We start from the raw sequence: 17041 nt of genomic DNA, 5'->3' as shown, positions 1-17041 counted from the left end.
TTCTCTGGACTGTGAAACTTTGAAAATACCGGCAGTTTTATTTGAGGGCTTCGTTCTCAGCCCAGTGTCACCCTGCAAGCACTAAAGCCAGCCTTCCTAGGCCTCCCCTTATAACAAACCCTTCCTTCCTTCCTTCCTTCCTTCCTTCCTTCCTTCCTTCCTTCCTTCCTTCCTTCCTTCCTTCCTTCCTTCCTTTCTTCCTTCCCTATAACAAACCCTTCCTTCCTTCCTTCCTTCCTTCCTTCCTTCCTTCCCTTCCTTCCTTCCTCCTTTCCTTTCCTTCCTTTCTCTTTTTCCTTCACCCTCCCTCCCTCCCCTCCTTCCCCCCCCCCTCCCTCCCCTCACCGTCCCTCCCTCCCTCCCTCCCTCCCATCCCTCCCCTCCTTCCTTCCTTCCTTCCTTCCTTCCTTCCTTCCTTCCTTCCTTCCTTCCTTCCTTCCTTCCTTCCTTTCCTTCCTTCCCTTTTCATGCCTTGTCCGTGGTGCCCCCTGGAGACAGTAAGGGGAACTGCAAGGAATCCGGGCTTTCAGCCAGGTCTGTTGGGGACCTCAGGATCTTCGTTCACCAGTGAAAATGAGGCTCCTACTGCCTCCTTCATGGAAGTCTTGTGAAGACTAAGCATATATTTAATAGGGATACAGTGTAGTAAGAAAACTACATTTCCCAGAGGCTGAAAGATACTCCTCGGAAGCAGCTGCGATTTGAAGGGGAGCGTGTGACGTGGATACAGGCCTCAACCCTCAAGGAGCTGCTGGACCTCAAGGCTCAGTACCCCGATGCCAAGCTGGTGGTGGGGAACACGGAGATTGGTAAGGGCCAGGGAGGCTGCCCTGGGGCTGCCAGGAGGCCTAGGGGTGTTTCTAGGTCTTCTTGCCCTTCCTCACCTCCCCCTGACCTTACTTGCCTCTGCACCCTACCCCTCTGCCCCACTGACTACCTAGAACCCACCAGAAAGCCCTGTACACTCCAGTTCCTGCAAAGGCCCCTGGCTGTGGAGTCCCACAGGCCTGGCTCAGCCCCTTGCTAGATGTATGACCTCAGAAAAGTTGCTGGGACCTAGAGGACAGATTTGAAGTTTTCTCTCTCGTTTTCCTTTTTTGTTTTAATGTTAAACTTTCATGTTTTCATTATGATTATACCCCAACATGAATAACCATTCCAGTACTGAAATTTGGTTATTCTTAGCTGTGTGATTTGGGCAAGAAACTTAACCTTTCTGTGCCTCAGCTTCTTCATCTATAAACAGAAAAATCATGGTACCTCGTAGGGTTGTTGTAAAGATTAAATAAGTTAAAATAGGGAAAGTGCTTGGAAGGGTTCCTGACATACCTTAATTTCCTGTGTTTTCTAATGTTGTCCACACACACACACACGAGTGAATTGAAACTCATTTCATTTGAATTCAGATAGGTTTTCTAAGAGGGAAAGAAAGACCTAGTTTTGGGCAGACAGTCCAAAGACTACATCTATTCCCACCCCTGGTCTGCTGAGTTTCCTATTCCCAGACACCTACAGTCACCAGGGAGCATATTATGATTGTGAATATGTCATATATCCTGTGTGTAATGGTGAGAAAAGCTGCTAAGTCCTGCCCTGGTGATACAACAATGGGCCTACAACTTCAGCGTCTGGTTTCTCCCTAGGCATTGAGATGAAGTTCAAGAATATGCTGTTTCCTATGATCATCTGCCCAGCCTGGATCCCTGAGCTGAATTCAGTAGAACATGGACCCGAGGGTAAGGGGAGGTTCACTCCAAGCTCATGGAGGGACTATGAGGCTGGGGATAGGTTACATGATGGGTGACAGGTGTCAGGGTGGCCTCCCCATTGGCTCTGGCTGCCCCCTGCTTCTCCTGGGGCTCGCCTTGCACAGAGAAAAGTGGGAGAGACCCCATTCACTGCCTTTTCACCACCAAACATCCATGGTAGGGTGCCAAAGGGCAAGAGGCTGCGGGATCTTCAATCATTTTCTCAATTCTGGCTACACATTAGAATCACTCATCTGGTGGTGGGGAAGTGGGGGTTGTGCTTGAGTGCTTTTGAAAAACATGCTAGAACTTCACCTTCAGAGATTCTGATTTTAATGAGTTGAGAACTACTGGTTTAGAGGAAAGAGCATTGGTTGTAGGATCAAGAGGCCTAAGCTTGAGTACTGGCTCTTTTATTAGCAGCGTAGCATTGGTTAAGTCACTCAACCACTCTGGGCCCTAATTTCCTCATCCATGTAAAGCTGTGAGTCCTGATTCAGCCTTGCTTGGGTTGCTGGAAAGCTTCAGAGGAGCTGTGCATGAAAGCCTCTTCTGAACTGTGGGAAGAATTGCTGGGATTCCGATTGTGTGTTCCCAGGTATCTCCTTCGGAGCTGCTTGCCCTCTGAGCATTGTGGAAAAGACCCTGGTTGATGCCGTTGCTAAGCTTCCTGCCCAAAAGACAGAGGTGTTCAGAGGGGTCCTGGAGCAGCTGCGCTGGTTTGCTGGGAAGCAGGTCAAGTCTGTGGCGGTAAGTCGCTGTCAGAAGCAAGCGAGGCCCGTAGGACGGAGTTTTCATCTGCAAGCAGGGCGGCCAGACTCTCACTTGTGTCAGTGCAGTGGGCCTCAAACTTTAGTGCTTAGAGTTGCCTGGGAGGAGCAGTGCTTGTTAAAGTGCAGATTCCTGGGCCCCACCCTCAGAGATTCTGATACGTGAGTCTGAGATATAGCCCAGCTCTTCAGGTGCTTCTGATGAAGGTGGTCTGTGGGGCACCCTGGGAAACACACTCCACGACTCAAGGGCTTCATGCTGTGGTTGCAGAGATGAGGCTTCCTGCCTCCCTCCCCTTTCCTGAGCTTGGCTGAGCCAAACAGTAGGTGAATAAGAGATATGCTAGGGAGAAGCCAGAATTGGGAGGGGAATTTCCTTTCAGAGCTATGGGGAGAACCAGAGACAGAACCCTCCGACAGAGGGAGGAATCCACCTGTTGATTATTCAGTCAGCTTTCAGATGAGTCCACACATTCCCAGTTTGCAAATGGTGGCATTCAAACACCCTATGCCAATGGAAGCGCTTCACAACAGCTCATGCTGTTGGAAGAAAAGCTATCCCTGCCATTTTTAAATTGTTTTTTTAAATTAAAACAAAACAGCCTATGCCTGTTCCTCCCAGCCCCCACCCCAAGTACCTGTCACTTCTGATTATAGATTAGGAGATATAAACTCAGAAACTCTACCGAGTTCCCTAGTTCTGCTAAAATCTACTTCCAGGAAGAATTTTGTTGTCATTGTGCAACTGATTTTCTTCCTGTTTTTTAATAATGAAAACCCTGTATCTGATTCTTCTTACATTTTTTTGCCAAGTTACCAGGAAGTTCAGATCCAAATAGAGCAAATTGTTCAACCTTAAGTCTTCCTCCTCTCTTTCCTTGATCTTTATCTTCTATTTTATCAACTCTATATGGCCTCTGTGATATTATCACCTCAATCCTTTCGGGAAAAGGTTGGGTGAAATCATCAATCAAACAAACGAACACACTTAAAGGGGCTTGCCTGCTAAAATTTTAGAGTTGGGATTCAATCTCAAGTGTTCTGATTTCAAATTTTGCGCATTTTTCAGAATGCCTAAGTTCTCACTGTGCTGTTACTGTGACTACAGTAGACACAGGTCCTCAGGGGTCTGCCTGCAGCAAGGGTCACCTGGCTGCCCTGGGTTCAGAAGCCTGCTGCGTGAGCAGGGGTTTCCTGGGGTGGGCTCTCACTGCATGCTCTCTGCTTGTTTTAGTCCATTGGAGGGAACATCATCACTGCCAGCCCCATCTCCGACCTCAACCCTGTGTTCATGGCCAGTGGGGCCAAGCTGACACTTGTGTCCAGAGGTGAGCTGCCTGAAGCAGAGGTCCAGGAAGAAGGACTTGGGGGAGAAAAGTCTCACCAGATAGGTCATTTTCTGGAGAAACAGAGTTCAAAGTTCAGTGACCCAGCTTTCCCTAAGGTTTGGATCCGGGGAAGCAAGGAAAATGTACCTGGTTTGGGGGACAGGAAAGCTGGACCTTTTCTTTGTAGAGAATTCACAGCAGGTATTGCTACCTGCATGCCTTACCTAGTGGGGTACTGGGGCTGGGATGCACTGGCTCACCACAGCCTGCTGTTGGACCTTCAGGAATTCTGTGAGCCATCTGTGAAACAGTTATTAATAAAAATCAGGCCAGGTGTGGTGGCTTATGCCTGCAATCCCAGCACTTTAAGATGCCGAGGTGGGAGGATTACTTGAGGTCAGGAGTTCAAGACCAGCCTGGCCAACATAGTGAAACCCCATGTCTACTAAAAACACTAAAATTGGCCAGGTGTGGTGGTGTGCACCTTTAGTCCCAGCTGCTTGAGAGCTGAGTCAGGAGAATCACTTGAACCTGGGAAGTGGAGTTTGCAGTGAGCCAAGATCTCACCACGGCACTCCAGCCTGGGTGACAGAGTGAGACCCTGTCTCCAAAAATAAAAATAAAGTTGTGTAAAATTACAATGAAATAAATTATATTCAAAACAAAAGGAATAAATACTCAAAATTCATCACTTCCTAATTACTTCATTTTGCTGTTATCAGTGCTCTTGGAGTTATTTGCATCTGTCTGTCTGTACAGTGGACATGCTCTACAATTATGTGCTCCTGTGCATCTCTGCCTTGTCAGAGGGTTCCCGAGACCACCCCAGCTCTGATATTCGCTGAGAGGATTCAGCATGCCGTCATATTCCTGGCTATGACTTACTATATAGCAGGAGGATGCAAAATCAGCAAAGGGAAAAGATACATGGGAGCAAAGTCTGGAGGAACCAGGCCCAATTTTCCAGAGACTTCTCCCAGTGGAGTCACACAGTGCATGCTTAATTCCTCCAGCAATAAGTTGTGACAACACAACTGATGCCTTGCCTACCAGGGAAGCTTGTTAGAGGCTCAGCGCCTGGGGTGTTCTTGGGAGCTTGTCACATAGGCAGCCTCTACTAGCATGTGCCCAAAGTCTAGACTCCCAGAAGGAAAGCAGGGGTTCAGCATAAACTATTGTTTGTACAGATAATTTAGGCGCAGTGAGCTGCTCTATCATGGAGCACTGGGAACCCTTCTGAAGTACAAGTTCCCAAGGGCCAGCCTTGTAAGCAACCCCTACAGAGGAGAGCTGTCGGGTTGCTGTGCTCTTTCCCGCCTTCTTCCCAGTTTCACATGCAGTGATGCAACTTTGGCAGCCTGAAATTGGCTATCGAAAGTACTTACACCACACAAATTGGCAAATGCTATAAACCAGGGCTTTTCCCCCCACACGGAACTGGTCATTAAAGATTCACCAGCACACCATTGCTTAAGGATGCTTAAGGATTTCAAATGGAGGATTTTGCCCCAGTTGTGCCAGTCATTCCCTCTGACTGTGGGCATTGGAGACCAGCATGAAGAATCCCACTGATGGTTGTCCTTTGCTCCCCATGGGGTTCCCAGCCTTTCCCTCACGTTGGCTCCTCTTCATCTTGCTTCTGTACAGGCACCAGGAGAACTGTTCCAATGGACCACACATTCTTCCCTGGCTACAGAAGGACCCTGCTGAGCCCAGAGGAGATACTGCTCTCCATAGAGATCCCCTACAGCAGGGAGGTGAGCTGTTGGCATTGGTTCCAGGCTCTGCTCAAATGAGTCCTACTGCCAGGCTCTAGACAAAGAGATCAGAATCTGCCTCAGGGACCAATGTGAGCCTCTCTCAATCTTTACATTGATGATTTTTCTCTCTGAACTTTGCCTCTATTGAACCAACCATATTCCTTTCTGGACAATGAGAAGTTGCAGGATAGGAGTCCACATGGCATGGACTGTGGAACCAGATAGCTAGAAACTTGGTCCTGAGTGAGTCATTTCACCTTTCTGAGCCCCAATTCCCTCATCCGTAAAGTGGGCACATGTCACTTACTATACGGGTTATTGTGAGGACTGAAAAGAAATAATTCATAAGGTTCCTGGTGATGCCTAGAAGCCAGTGGAGATGACCAGCAGCTAACAACAGAATTCCAAGAACACATGTTGCTGTCAAGGCTTCCTGCCCATGTCAGAGGAAATTTGCTTTCCCGTGGTGAAGAATGTGGGGTTCATGTGCTGCATGAAGAAGCTGCCTGTGGCTCAGACCATATGCTGATCTTAGACTTGATGAGGTGTTGCTTCACTGACCTCACTGTGGATTGGTGCGGATGGATTCGTGCCTCATGAATGGCTCTTCTGGCCTGTTGGGGCAGGTCTGGCACCACTGGCTGCCTTACTCTTTGTTCCCTGGGGCCTGTGATGTCTTGACCTGGTGTGGGTCTTTCCTCTCCTAGCAGCTACCAGCTCACAACACATTCCAAAAGGCAACTGGGAGAGGCTTGGGGAGCCGCTGTCAGGGAGAGTGTGAAGTTTCCCACAGCCAGCGCTTTAGTGAGTGTTCTAAGGCATGTTCTGCCCTTGGTAATTTTGACCTCCTTAATGAGAATGCTAATTAAATTAGAGCAATTATATCCCTGAGGTGGTTTCTTAATGGTTTTCTAGCTTGTCTGTATAGACCATTTTGAGCAGTGATTCCCAGAGTTTTGAATTTCACAGTTCAGTAATTCTTTTTTTTAATTATGAGTGATGAAAGGGGGAGGAAACAGGTGTAGCTCTATTCAGTTTTTATTTGCCAGGTATGGTCATTAACAAAATACATCCTTCCATAAAAGAAAGGAGATTTTAATACCCAGAATTAGGAAACTCTCAAGAAAGGATATTGTCAACCTGCCACTGACAGTTCACTGTACCCCAGCAAGAATGTCCCCATGGATGGGCACAGTCCTGGGAGTGAGCACCTGGGACCTCTGTTCCAGAACAAAGGTCAAACTCTGGGCTCAGTGCCCCAGAGCCACGCTTGACATCCAAGCTGAGCTAGCTTTGTCATCAGGAGGGGGCTCCATGGTTTCTTCAGAGAAAAGCCTGTGGCCATTTGGGGGCCTCAACTGTGGGCCTCATTGTGCTTTTTCCAATAGATCTCCTCTCCCTAAACATGCTAATTTTATTGTTCATCAGAATTTGCGGTGCCAGAGTAAGTACAGACCTCAAAAGGAACCTGACACAGAAAGAGCTTGAAGTCAGGTGGCTCTTACCTGGAAAATAACTCATGCTCTCCTCCTATCCTTAAACACAGATCCTAGCTCAAACCCAGGAAGGAAAATGTGTTTAAAGTGCAAGGGCAGTGATTATTGCATAGTGTGATAGTGGTATTTTCTTTTAGCAAGACTTCTTTCTGTCTTTCTTTCTTTTTCTTTTCTTTTTATTTTTTTTGGGACAGAATCTCACCCTGCCTGCTGGCCCAGGCTGGAGTGCAGTGGCATGATCATGGCTCACTGCGGCCTCAACCTCCCAGGCTCAAGTGATACTCCCACTTCACCCTCCCAAGTAGCTGAGACCACAGGAGTGCGCCACTACACCTGGCAATTTTTTCCTTTTTTTGTAGATATAGGGCCTCACTATATTGCCTAGGCTGGTTGAACACTTGGCTTCAAGCACTCCTCCTGCCGAGGCCTCTGGGATTACAGACGTGAGCCACTGTGCCTGGGGTTCTTTCACCAAGATTTCTGAATGATGCCAACAGACTGGTGGGAGGGGCAGGTTGGAGAGGGCACTGTGAAGGCCACAAGCAGAGGATGCCAAGGGCCAAACAGTCTCAGTCCCCAGAGAGCCTGGGGGGGCACTGATAGTGGGCACCAGGGTGGGGAAGGTAAGGGGCATGAGGGGTCTCTGGGGAGCCTTTGTGAAAGCACACTTCCTCCCCTGCAGCTGTTGTTCAATGGAGACCACCCGAGTTCTACTTTGTCCCTGACCCTCAGCTTTTGTGACTAGCAGGGAGAAATCCTGGTTTTTTTCCAGCTTCTGGGAATGCTATTTGGAACCTTCCTAAACAGGTGGTAATCAGTTACGTTTGACCTTTGATTCCTGGGGCCAGCTCACACACTGATGTGTGATGGTGTTATCCCTCACCTCACCTCATAGCCCTGTGGTTTGGGTCTGCCATTTGCAGCCCCTGCAAAGCAAGGTGGAAAACAGGCACCTTCCTGTTCTCTTTTAGGGGGAGTATTTCTCAGCATTCAAGCAGGCCTCCCGGAGGGAAGATGACATTGCCAAGGTAACCAGTGGCATGAGAGTTTTATTCAAGCCAGGAAGCACAGAGGTAGAGGAGCTGGCCCTTTGCTATGGCGGAATGGCCAACAGAACCATCTCGGCCCTCAAGACCACTCAGAGGCAGCTTTCCAAGTAAGAGCTAACAGCAGAATAAAACTGCTGCTACTGTTGCTGCTACTAATAGTATCATTGTTACTGCTGCTACTACTATGGCTACCAATAGTATTACTATTGCTGTTACTACTACCATAACTACTGCTACTGCTGCTACTATTGCTACCACTTCTACTTCTACTATAACCACAGTTGCTACTACTACTATTACTAATACTACTACTAGTATTACTGCTAGGAGTATTGCCACTGCTATGCTATTACCATTGCTGCTACTACTATTATTAATACTATTGTTACTGTTACTGCAATTATAATTAATATTATGATTGCTGCTACTCCAGCTGCTTCTACTACTAGAATTACTGCTGTTACTCATTATTGCTATCACTATGACTACTGTTCCTACTACTATCACTACAGCTACAATCATTGCTGCAATTCCTACTGTCACTATTATGATTAGTATTATTGCTGTTATTACTATTACTACTACTGCTGCCTCTTCTACTACTTGTTCTGTTAGTACTACTACTACTACTATTATTGGTGTTATACTAGTATTTTACTAACACCATTACTGCTGCTACTATTATTGCTACTGAAATTACTACTACTACTACTGTTACTGCTACTATGACTATTACTATTGCTACTAGTATTGCTGCTACTACTATTACTACTAACAGTAGTATTACTGCTGCTTTGATGCTGCTGGTGCTATGACTGCTACTTTTTGGCATTGCTTCTGTTACTACTATTATTACTACTGTTGCTGTTGATTCTATTACAACTTCTTCTGTGACTTTTACTACTTCTACTACTACTATCTATATTGCTACAACTACTGCAACTATTGTTGCTGTTGATAGTGTTATTACTAGTAGTATTGATGCTGATGCTACTACTACTGCTCTGTAATTACTACTATTGCTACCACTATGGCTGTGATTAGTACTGCTGCTACTACTATTACTATTACTATGGTTATTATATAACAGAAATTGTACCAAGCACTTCACTAACATTATCCTAGGAAATCCTTACAGCACCCACATAAGATCAATAAAGCTTAACTTGGATTTTGGTTCCTTGGTTCCAAAATTCCTGGCTTTGTCATTTACCAAATAGGTAACGTAAGTCAAGTTACTTGGCCTCCCTGTGCCTCAGTTTTCTCCTTGGTAAATGGGTATACGAATTTTTCCTACTACATTTTAAAATTTAAATTAAAAGTGAGAATTCACATAAAACACTTAAGACATTGCCTGGCACATTGTGAGGATTTGATAGATTTTTAACTGTTATTATTTTGGTGGTCTTTTAAAATTGCATCTGTTTTTAAAGATGAGGAAACAGAGGCTCAATGAGGTTAATTTAAGTTGCCTAAAGTCACCCAACTCTAAGTATCCAAGCTGAATTTTGAACCAAGCTTTATACAGCTCTGAGGCTCTGGGCACACAGCTCTACACAAAGGGATGTGGAGGGCTGGGCAGTAGTGCTGTCCCATGCCCTGCATTCTGGCAGGCTCTGGAAGGAGGAGCTGCTGCAGGACGTGTGTGCAGCCCTGGCGGAGGAGCTGCATCTGCCTCCCGACGCCCCCGGTGGCATGGTGGACTTCCGGCGCACCCTCACCCTCAGCTTCTTCTTCAAGTTCTACCTGACAGTCCTTCGGAAGCTGGGCCAAGAGAACCCAGAAGACGTGAGTGGGGCCTGGCCAGGCACTGGCTCTCTGTAGCATGTTTGGGGATGTAAGAAGTTGGTCTGGGTAGTAAACTTACTCCTCTCCTCCAGACATCTGAGGGCAGAATAGCAGGGACCAGGGTCACAGCACAAGAATCATGGAAATGGGAGTGACCAGCTGGCTTAGAGGCAGAGTGCTGGGCTGGGCTTTGGGAACACAGGTTCTTGCTCTGTAATCTCAGCTACTCGGGAAGCTGAGGCAGGAAAATCGCTTGAACTCGGGAGGCAAAGGTTGCAATGAGCCAAGATTGTGCCATTGCACTCCAGCCTGGACTATGAGAGAGAAACTGTCTCAAAAAAAAAAAAAAAAAAAAGAGAGAGAAAAGAAAAGAAAGAAAAAGAAAAAAGAAAAAAAAGAAAGAAAGAGAAAAAAAGAAAGGGAATACAGAGTGTGATAAGTACGTAGGGTGGAATGGGAATGTCAGGTGGGGCTGCAATAGCCAGGAGGCCATGGAATGCATAGGATGTGCCCTCAAGAGAGCATGCAGGCTAAGATGGGGCCCAGCTCCTGAGATTTGTTCACCAAGAATTTCTTTTGCATCTATCCTATGCCAGGTTGCACGAGGTGCTAGGGGGCAGCTCAGTGTGGGGGAGAACATGGACAATAAAGGCCACACTTGGGAGACAACTGCGGAGATGGAGTGTGGAGGGAGCCCAAAGTGGAGAGGATGTCACTGATGCAGGGACAGCAGAGATAAATCCCTCTTTAAAAAAAAAAAAACAACTTTAAAAATACAGGATTGGATAAAGAAAACCTAAAATTACCTTACTCTCAAATCCCAGAGAAAACCACTGCCAAATATTTTGGTTATTTCCTCTGATCTTTTTTCCAGCATTTATCTGTCCATCTATCTGTTATACTGTTTGTCTGCTCCATCTCTCTCTCTCTGTTTCTAGCTGTCCTTCCATCCATCTATCAACACCTATCATCTTCCTGTCTTTTGAGGTGGATATATTATTTTCTAAATAGACTTGGGACCACACTGCATATAGAGCTTTAAATTCTCCTTTGCTTCCATTGGGATTATATCGTGAATAGTTTCCATATCATTAAATGCTTCCCATGGAATTGAGGAGGGCAAGGAAGACTTTTCCAGGAAGGCTGGAGGAGAAGGATATTCTCAACAGAGACAGCAGCAGGCATAAATACAAGAAGGAGGGAAAGAGTTTGGGGTGTTGGAGGAAGTACAGACCATTCAGTCTACAGGGTACAGTGGGGGGCTAGCAGTGAAGCTGAGGCTGCTGTTAAATGCTGGGTTCTCAGAGCCCATGTTTGGATGCTGAGAGATCCAGCCCGCACTCAAAGGGGCATGAAATGAAGAGACAAGGGGATCAGTTGTCACTTTGGTTATTTGGGGACAACCAAGGAAGGGATCAATGATTGAAACATAATCCTGATCACCTCTGTTATCTTGTCTCCACAGAAGTGTGGTAAACTGGACCCCACTTTCGCCAGTGCAACTTTACTCTTTCAGAAAGACCCCCCAGCCAATGTCCATCTCTTCCAAGTGAGTACAGTCAGTGTATGGCTAAGATCAGGGTACTTTGCAGGCCACATAAGTTGGCTAGTGGCTGACCATCAGCTAGTGACTAACTTGAATTGTATGTAGGTGCATAAAGCTCCTTACGCTTGTGCGTAAATATGCAGTGAAGAAAATGGGAATCGTATAGATGTTAATGTCACTAGTCACTATTTCTCCCTTGTGTGCCTAAATTTCTCTCTTTGGGATTAGACTCTTAGCTGCACCTCTTCCTTACAGATTTTTTTTTAACATGAAGGATAATGTGCAAAGCCAGAAGTCTTCTTGAGCATGCTAAAACAAACGAACAGACAAACCATCTATCTACTCCAGCTTTTTGAGAGGTGCTAGGTAAAGGGTCAGCAAACTTTTCCGTAAAACATTTTAGATTTTGTGGGCCAGATGGTTTCTACTGCAACTTCTCAACTCTGTCATTGTAGCACAAAAGCAGCCACAGGCAAAACATGAATGAATGAGTGTGTTGTCTTCCAATAAAGCTTTATTTACAAAAACAGGCAATGGGCCTGTGTCAGCCCCCAGGCCACAATTTACTGCCCCCTGCACACTGGAGTGTGGTTGGCCCAAGCATGAACTCTGGGGCCTGACTGCCTGAATTTGTATCCACACTCTGCCATTTCATAATTGTGCAACCTTGAACAACTTATTTATCCTCCTGTGTGCCTCTTAAGCAAGTTAATTATACCCACCTGCAAATGTGGATAATCACATACCTGTTTCATAAGATGGTTTTGAGGATTAAATGTGTTAATAAAAGTAAATTACTTAGATGGTCCCTGGGATACGGCGAAACTTTCAATAAACATTAGCCATTGTTATGATTACTTTGTAAAACAAAAACAACTTTATTATCAAATCAATAATTTAAAACATTTTAGAAAATATGGAAAAGTATAAGAAGAAAATAAAAATCACGAAAAATTCCACCTCCAAGAGCAAATTATTATTATATTTTTGTTTAATTCTTTTCATTATTTCCTATGCGTATATGGACATGTATATACTATATTTATATATATATTATATATATATTATATAATAATATAATAATATATATATTATATATATTTATATACTATATTTATATACTATATTTATATAGTATATATTATCTTTTCCTACAGAATTTGAATTATTGTCAAACACAAACACAAATGTTTTATGTCCTGTTTTTATGCTTGCATGAACAATCCTTCTAGTTAAAGTCCTTCAAAAGTATGTTTTAATGGTTGCATACTATTGTGTTAGATGGGGCTGCATAATTTATTTACCCAATCCCCAAATAGTGGAAATGTAAGTTATTCTTTTCTTGTTGTTCTTTTATAAAACAACACTACGACCACCCTTGCCATCACTTATCCACCTTCCTGTTCCCTTTGCCCCTCGCCCCCTGCATTCTTTATTCTTACCCCTCGGTGTGCTTTGCCATGTAGCCTGAAGCTCTCCAGTGTCCCCTGGGCCTGTAGAGGGGCAGTGTCCTTGACAGCGCAGCCTGATTGATGACCCTGTCATTCCAGGAGGTGCCCAAGGGCCAGTCGGAGGAGGACATGGTGGGCCGGCCCCTGCCCCACCTGGCAGCGAACATGCAGGCCTCTGGTGAGGCCGTGTACTGTGACGACATCCCTCGCTATGAGAATGAGCTGTCTCTCCGGCTGGTCACCAGCACCCGGGCCCACGCCAAGATCAAGTGAGTGTCACCGCCAGGAGGAGTTGGTGGAATGCTGTGAGGGAGCTGCTGGGAGCACCCAGGAGACTTCTCTCATCCTGCCAGGCCATGGAGATGCAAAGATAATGACGTGCCTCCAGGACCTCTCAGGCTAGAGAGAGGGGAAGACCTTCTAGACAGCTCCTATTATTATCTCTGTGTTCCAGATGAGGAAACTAAGGCACAAGTAGGGTATGTTACTTGCCCCAGGCCGCACAGTTGGCAAGTGGCAGAGTTGGAGTTTGAAGCCAAGCAACTGAGCAACTGTGTTGTGTTGTTGCCTCTGCATGTTCAAGCCAGACAGCGTGAACTTTACTTCCTGGTGGGCGTTAGACACATAGCCTGCTGAGTAGAGCAGCTAGGAAAAGCCCTTCCTTGGGCCCACTGCATGGACTAGGAATCAGGTTTCCTTGTCATTGGTCTTTTCTCTGCTGCTGCTCCTAGTTTGGAGATGGACTCCCTCCAGGAATGGTGAACCAGGCATGGCTGAAATCTAACAGATAAATAAACTTGTCCAGGTCCCTAAAAAAAAAAAGTGTTTACGTTCCTATGGTTGCTAGCTATAGGATACATTCTTTCCCTTTTTTTCCTTGTCTTGAGCCCATATTGACAATACCATAACCCACATTATCTACACTCAAACCACCTCCATCCAAGCAATGTGTGAATGGATGGAGGAGGATGAGGGGGTTGACATTGTCGTAACTGCAACAACTGGGGCCTTCCCAGGCTGCACACACTTGGAGGTGGGTGTGGCAGGACAGAGCTTAACCCTCCTAACTTAACCTCAGTTCCGATAATACCAGTCACGCTGCTTTCTGGCTTAGTGACTTCAGACAAGCTACCTAACTTCCTTGAGTTTGAGTTTCCCCGAACATAAAATGGGAATTAGGATAAGCACTTTCAGAGTTTCTTGTGAGGGTTAAGCATCTGGAAGATGTTTAGTAGTACTTCAGGGCAGTTTCCATACCTTTCCCTGAAATGTGTTGCCCTATTTCCCTATGGGGGCATGTGCCAGTATGATCAGTACATAGTTGAGACTGTTTCCTTGATAATATATTCAGGCATTCTCCTTTTGAGGTTCATGTTTCCTCATTATGGTAGGATGCCCTGTCATGCTGGGATAGCACCATGAATGCAGGGAGAGAAATGCAGCTCTATGAAGCTGTTCAGGGCCATTGGATCAGTGGCACAGCAGGGCCCTATGTGCTGCTTTTGGAAGGGAGCTAGGTGTGATGCGTGAATTAGCCAGAGCTCTCCAGAGTAAATGCTGTTCATTCTGATATGGCTCGCTTGTACTTGGAGACTAGACAGGGCACCATGTAAGGTATAAAGAGGCCTGGCCTGCCTTATTCACTTTATTTATTTTTAAATGGAGACAGGATCTTGCTATGCTGCCCAGGCTGGTCTGAAACTCCTGGGCTCAAGTGATCCGCCCACCTTGACCTGACAAGGTGCTGGGATTACAGGCATGAGCAACTCTGCCTGGCTGGCTTATTCACTGTATATCCCCAGCAACATTCAGCATAGTGGCCTGAACATGGTGAGGATTTAATCAACATTTGCAGAATAGAGTATAATTGAATTAGAATCTAATAGAAAAGAAGCAGAGAAACGAGGAATTAGGATGGAGCCAAGCCAATCAAAATAAAAACAGGGTTGTCCAACTAGGTGATAGGTTCCCTGCTCCAGCTTGCTGGCCTGGCCCCTCACACCACTCATTCTTGCAGGTCCATAGATATATCAGAAGCTAAGAAGGTGCCAGGGTTTGTTTGTTTCATTTCCGCTGATGATATTCCTGGGAGTAACATAACTGGAATTTGTAATGATGAGACAGTCTTTGCAAAGGATAAGGTAGGTCTTGGATTTTTTTATATGAAGTAAATTGAATAAGTATTGAAGTTTTAATTTGTGTACATTGCTCCAAACTCCTGATCTGGAAAGGTTATACATTTGCGTGGACTGTGGCCATCATCGAGTTGGCCCATATTCAGCACAGTCCACAAAGGGATAGAATATGTTACTTGTTTATTTAATTGATGCCTGCTGTTTGTACATAGTAGGATGTCTCTATGCCAAAGTGGCAGTAAAACAAGGCTGGTGATTACATTTGAACTAACAATTGGGTTCTTAAGGTACAACAGTAAACTCCTTAATTAAAATAAAATAAGAATACATTTAACAAACTAACTAGAAATCACAATACCACCACTATGTGAATTGATCATTCACTTACACAGAAGTTGAACTATTGATTTCAACTATATGGAATTCTGCAACAACAAACAAAATTCTTTAAATGTTTAAGACAGCTGCTACAGAAGTCCTTATATTTTACTCATATAATTCTCGACAGTCATTTTGTAATTCCAGTAGACATCAAATCTTGCAAATTAGACATGAGTGGGTATTTCTGAAGAGTGAGTTCATCTTATTATTCATGTAAAAGTGAAGGAGAGAACAAAAAACTAAAAATGTGAGAACAAGGACTCCATGAGGAGAGCATTTCATAGAAGAACAAATTGCTTTACATACTTCAAGAGCTTCTCAGGACAGTGCTAGCATTATGGCTAGTGAGAGTCAGCCACATTTAACCACCATTGCACTAACCAACAGCCAAATTTAACCACCATAGCACTAACCAACTAAGTCAATAGCTTATTTGGGCCACAAAGATAATTATCAGAGACATGCATGCTAATTGTTGGTTCCTATTGTCAGAAACCTCATCTTCTAAAGTGATGTGTTGGACAACAATTTTTTGTTGTTTACTTTTTTGGGGATGTTGGATGAAAATTATCTCTGAAGGAGTTCCATTAAGCTTTTATGAAACTGAATTATTGAAGAAAAGAAAACAACAATCATTATCATATAAATTTTTTAAAATCTTTTTATGGGTCATCAAGTCTAAGAACCAGCGTTTGAGAGCTACTGCTTTTGGGTATTAGATGAAGTATGGGACACGATACTTAAAAAAAAGTATCACGTCTTGTAAGCGTATGTCTTACATGCCTTACACTGATGCATACAGCCTTTATAGCCTTTGAGAAGCTTTTGATATAAATCTGGGAAATAGAACATAGAAGAGAGTGGTGTAGTGAAAAGAAAATAAAACTGGGGGTCAGGGTCTAAGATTAGTCATGATCTATTAATAGTGACAGGCCAAATGTGGCCTTGCCTTCTGAGTCTCCATAGGAAGACCAATGGTGTTGGAGTGAATCTGAATTGACAAACACACTTCCTGGTGCCATATCCCCCTTTCTGCTCATGGCAAACGAGTAATCAATTGCCACATTCTATCTGGTTCAGCTTCTCAATAGTCTGCCAGTACTAAATACTCAGAATTGGCCCTTGAGATGAAATGTGTTTGGCATCTTGATCCTAATGATCCTCAGTCAGTAGGATAAGGAAATTAAGAGGCCCCGGGGCATTCCTAAAATGTGCTTCGATTGTGAGGCCAGGGACTTCTTTTGGCTTTTTGAACAATCCAAAAATAATTTGTTTCACTGTGAGCCGGGTTGCGTTCTTTAACAGTCTGTCTCTGCTACTAGGTTACTTGTGTTGGGCATATCATTGGTGCTGTGGTTGCTGACACCCCAGAACACACACAGAGAGCTGCCCAAGGGGTGAAAATCACCTATGAAGAACTACCAGCCATTATCACAATTGAGGTAACTGAGAATGGGCTGCCTGTGTAGAGGAGTGAGCTCCTTGTCCCTGGATGTGCATTTATTATGATTCCCTAGAGGGAATTTGAGCAGCAGGTAGGAATTTGGTTAGATGAGTTTTTTTTTTTTTTTTTTGAGACGGAGTCTCGC

General features: G+C 44.8%; 1 protein-coding gene across 2 annotated transcripts in view; it reads left to right on the top strand.

The window, feature by feature from the left end:
• XDH (xanthine dehydrogenase) overlaps positions 1-17041 on the top strand; it is an 89432-nt gene that overhangs the window by 40046 nt on the left and 32345 nt on the right. Inside the window, exons 9-19 of one of the 2 annotated variants that reach the window (XM_030920445.1) lie at positions 668-809; positions 1644-1736; positions 2347-2498; positions 3753-3846; positions 5494-5603; positions 8074-8258; positions 9765-9939; positions 11408-11488; positions 13036-13205; positions 14954-15077; positions 16775-16894. In XM_030920445.1, coding sequence (XP_030776305.1) covers positions 668-809; positions 1644-1736; positions 2347-2498; positions 3753-3846; positions 5494-5603; positions 8074-8258; positions 9765-9939; positions 11408-11488; positions 13036-13205; positions 14954-15077; positions 16775-16894 — 1446 coding nt within the window. Of the gene's footprint in view, positions 1-667; positions 810-1643; positions 1737-2346; positions 2499-3752; positions 3847-5493; positions 5604-8073; positions 8259-9764; positions 9940-11404; positions 11489-13035; positions 13206-14953; positions 15078-16774; positions 16895-17041 lie in introns of both variants that reach the window. The other variant, XM_030920444.1, reaches the window with a different exon arrangement.

The sequence above is a fragment of the Rhinopithecus roxellana genome, chromosome 17 (assembly GCF_007565055.1).
Source record: "Rhinopithecus roxellana isolate Shanxi Qingling chromosome 17, ASM756505v1, whole genome shotgun sequence".
In the NCBI taxonomy this organism is placed as follows: Eukaryota; Metazoa; Chordata; class Mammalia; order Primates; family Cercopithecidae; genus Rhinopithecus; species Rhinopithecus roxellana.
The sequence above is the reverse complement of the archived record's forward strand: the minus strand, read 5'-3'. Positions and strand labels throughout refer to the sequence as shown.